Source organism: Xenopus laevis, chromosome 8L (assembly GCF_017654675.1).
Source record: "Xenopus laevis strain J_2021 chromosome 8L, Xenopus_laevis_v10.1, whole genome shotgun sequence".
In the NCBI taxonomy this organism is placed as follows: domain Eukaryota; kingdom Metazoa; phylum Chordata; class Amphibia; order Anura; family Pipidae; genus Xenopus; species Xenopus laevis.
The window spans coordinates 131,768,249-131,772,380 of record NC_054385.1 but is presented as its reverse complement, the minus strand read 5'-3'; the positions used below and the strand labels follow the sequence as shown (position 1 = coordinate 131,772,380).

The 4,132-nt window shown below is 41.7% G+C and overlaps 1 protein-coding gene across 1 annotated transcript; it reads right to left on the bottom strand.

Annotated features, from left to right (window-relative positions):
* Positions 1 to 1,229: 1,229 nt before the first annotated feature.
* On the bottom strand, positions 1,230 to 3,253 carry LOC121397257 (kinesin-like protein KIF27). The gene is made up of 3 exons (XM_041573741.1): positions 3,057 to 3,253; positions 2,319 to 2,520; positions 1,230 to 1,332 (listed from the first exon to the last, which is right to left on the bottom strand). Exons 1-3 carry the CDS (start codon positions 3,193 to 3,195, stop codon positions 1,263 to 1,265), a joined length of 411 nt encoding a protein of 136 aa, XP_041429675.1. The 5' UTR covers positions 3,196 to 3,253; the 3' UTR covers positions 1,230 to 1,262.
* Positions 3,254 to 4,132: the final 879 nt, after the last annotated feature.

Here is a 4,132-nt window from a genome sequence, read left to right as displayed (position 1 = left end):
AGCAACAGAAGGCAAATAAATTTGCCCATCCCTTACTCACACTTAATTATAAGGGGGTTTTGCTGGAGCAAGAAGAGAGAGGGGGGCTACCAAACATGTTGCTACTGGTCAAGATATCTACTATGTTGTGCAATTTAGGGCAAACACAGCATTTGTTATGCAAAGTGTAATGAAACATTGGGAGATTGTGGCCACTAATGAATCTCTCTCTAAAGATGTCTAAATTTGGCTATAAGAGAGGGAGAGATTTCAAAGAAATTCGAAGCCCTTCTGACCACTTGTCATTAAATATCTGAAGCGCAGTGCACAGCATTTCTTAACTCCAAAGCTTGGGGTTTACAGGATTATGGGGGTGAACTTACGTTTGTAAAGAACTTGATTTACTTGAACTTGAAGCGGCGACACCTAGTGGCAAGTGAAAAAAAGAAACTTTTCTCAAGTTATTACATGGAAGCATGACCTCATTGTTGGGATTAGCTTGCGATATCGTCATTTTGGCACCTTTTGGAGGGGAGATGAGGGTATATAATATGCAACACAATCACAAGCACTTTTATCCTTGATAAGGACCCCAACGTGGGCCGAAACGTTGGACATACTGTGATAATTCGAAAAACATTATCCACATTGAAATACAACGATGTGCTGGTCCATCTGTCTAAGAATGAATTCACATATAAATAAGCCACACATACATATTTGCTTGACCACCAGATATCCGATAGCTAAAAAGTGGAAAGGATTACCCCAACAACCAGATACCAATAAATTACAGTGGACAATAGAGATAGAGAAACTTAAAGCACTACTCAACAATATCCTCCCCAAATTTGAAAAATTATGGATATACGATTATCCAGGGACAACATGTTACACCTCCTGATCTCCCTTCCCTCCCTTTACCCCACCCCCTACCTAATTACTTCACTGGCCAATCAGGCCTTATAGTTTATCATGATAAAACCACTAGACAATTGTACCAGTAGAAACAGATTTTTATTTGCTATGTGAACATGTAAATAATAATAAACACAATGTAAAAAACAAATAAATATTTATATATACAAATAAGCTGCAGGGATACTGTCCTCTAAATTCTTCCTGTAGTAGTGAAAGTGAATTGGTCTTTAATCATACTCTATGTTCTTGTTCCTTTTGGATTGTGCACTCTAATTTGTGTTTCATGTCAGTTTCGGCTTTGAGCTTCCGCTGGAGTTTGCCTTGTTGTTGCCGCATCTGCTCCACATTCTGTTCTAGTTCTCTCACTCGCTTTTCTTTCTTAACAAAGAGCAAGACGAGCTTCGTGGTGTCCTGCTGTTTTGTTTGCACTGCCTGATCAGGTGAAATAGACATTGAGGCACTAGAGTTGGTGATGTGTGGTATTAAAATCCCATTTCAGCAGTACAGTTAACCTTTAATTTGTATATTAATAGGATGCTAAAATATGTATTTGCTATCCTGCAATAAATGTTCTATCAGGTAGAGACCTGTGTGGATCTGCTCAGGCAGACCTGTATCTCAAATGAGATCCACTGACCTGCATGTGGCCTAAACCTGCTCCCCAACCCTGAGAGGGGTTTCCTGGAACACAAGTGATGTTGCTAATGCTAAAGTGAAGTCACTAAAGAGGGTTGCTTGGACACATACCTTATTTGAGTGGCCAAGCCCATGGACATCTCAGAAGGCTGGAAACCAGGCTTTGGAACCCAAAATATTTTTGAAAGTATCCTGTGGTATCTACAGATATATGACTGAAGTGCAGCACAATACTACCAGGCATAAGCCAAAATACATTAGGAGTATATAGGAGTCACTATAACTCTGAAGTAAAATCCCGCTAGAGGCAGATCAATTTGGTTTGCCTGAGCCCATACCTTACTAGGGGGGCAAAAACCCATGGACCTCTCAGAAGGCTGGAAATCAGGCTTTTTAACCCAAAATACAAATACTTTTGAGCGTATCCTGTGGATACCTACATATATATGACTCAGTGCAGCACAATACTACCAGGCATGAGCTAAAATACAGTAGGAGAATGGGGTTTATATGGAATCGGCACACAAGGGTAAGGGCTCTATATACATAAACATTAACCAATTTTTTTGTCCTTTTCAGAAGATTGTCAGCCATGTCCTCATCCCCTACCAACCCAGCTAAGTCTCAGCCATGCCCAGTCACTAAAAACTATTGTGATATAAAACCCACTACTACAGGTGCACAGTTGTTTGGCCTCACTGAGCTTTGTGGACACTTTATCCTACCTACAAATGTAGAGCAGCCCAGGGCAGTTGCACAGAACATACATCAACCATACCTACATTTTTAATTTTGCTTCTTCCGTTTTCTTGCGAAAATCCCTCTGCAGTTTAGCTTTGTGCACCAAGTCTCTTAGTTCTTTGTTCTCCGGCTCCTGCAGTTGCCTTTGTGCTTCAGTCAGCTTTGACTTGGCCTGTTCTGCTTCTCCTTCCAACTGGGCTATCTTCTTGGAATACGGTTTATTCACTGACTGGGCATCGTTACCTTAAAGTGACGGGTTAAGGAGATATTACATGGTGTATTCACTGCATGTGTAATAAGGGAAATGCTCAATCATTGTGCTGGGTTTTCAACAATGTAACTGTGCCAATACCACCAAAAAAGTGAAATGCCTTTATATACAAATAAATATATTGGAATGTTACCAGTGCTTGTGTATTGGGGCGGGATGCAGCGGGGTGGTATCCAGTTACTTTTTTAAAATGGCTAGTTTCCATCCCTGTGTCCAGGATGCAAAGATTAATAATACTGGAATGGAGCAGAGCCTTTTTTTTTCCACGCCACTCTGTCCAATCATTACAGAGCCCCAAATGAAACAACATCCCATTGGATGGGTGGGCCATAAATTAACAAATAGCTCCTCGGCTCTGGCAGGCAGCCACCATGGAGGGCAGAAGTGCAGAGGCAGAGAGAGAGAGAAAGTGTGAGGGCTGGACATGGGAAAGCCTGCAGTAAAACTGGCTGTTTGTAAGTTAGATTTTTTTGCAGTCTACTACTGTATATTGCTTGTTTGCTCTTACCACCAGGGTTCTCTTCTTTGCACTGCTGATGTTCCGATTCCACTGCCAAGCTGACCCTTTTCTCTCTGAAGCCTGCTCCTGTAAAACACCTCTTGTCTGCACATATTTGCACAGGCTGTGCTAAATATCTATCTATCATTTATCTCACTATCTCTCTCTCACTATCTATCATCTATTTATCTATCTCACTATCTATTTATCTATCTATCTATCTCTCTCTCTCTCTCTCTATATCTATCTATCTATCTCACTATCTATCTCTCACTATCTATCTTTCTGGTCCGATTGTCTCATAACATGGATGTCGTCCTTATGCAGGCTCTTGTACATCACTCAGATCCGATGTTAAATTTATATGTGGGCCGGAAATGGATTTAGCCTTCCTTAATTCCTTTGAATAGAGAACCTTTAAACACCTCTGCTGACAGCTGGTCGAGCTGCAGGAGGGACCTCATGTCGTTGTCTGGAATGTTCTCTAGGATGGACTCCACTTCACTCAGACTCTTGCTCAAGCAGGAAATTGAAGTCCCCAAACCAGAAGACTTTGACAAATCGACTGGTCACGTCGTCCGGATCAGAGTAATTTGGGTTTGTGTTGGAAACGTTTTAAGGGAATTACAGGTCTTTAATGATCTTCTGGTAGTTCTGGATCCTTTTCTTCACTTTGGAATCTCCTGCCACAAAGTGGGTGTTGATGAATAAGAAAGAAGTTCCAAAGAATGTAAACGAAGCAGCCAGAGCCCATTTAGTCTTGATCATTGGGAAGAATCTGGTGGTGACAGTTGCACATTCAACCTCGGAGCAGAACCACACGAGATCTCGTCTGAGAAACAGCAACAGGTACAGGAAACCATGAGCTGCTGAGTGGAGCAAGACATAATGATGACCCAGTGTCCGCTGCAGAGGGGATTCCCATTCTTGCCTGTAGGGGCAGCCTTCTTGCACCCCAATAACATACAGGTCTAGTGCAGACTTGGCACCAGACGGAAATAGGAAATCATCCTCAGTCTGTATGAAGAAAAGGAGTTACCTGTAAAAGCAAAACAGAGATCTTATATATACTTCATGTGTGGAGA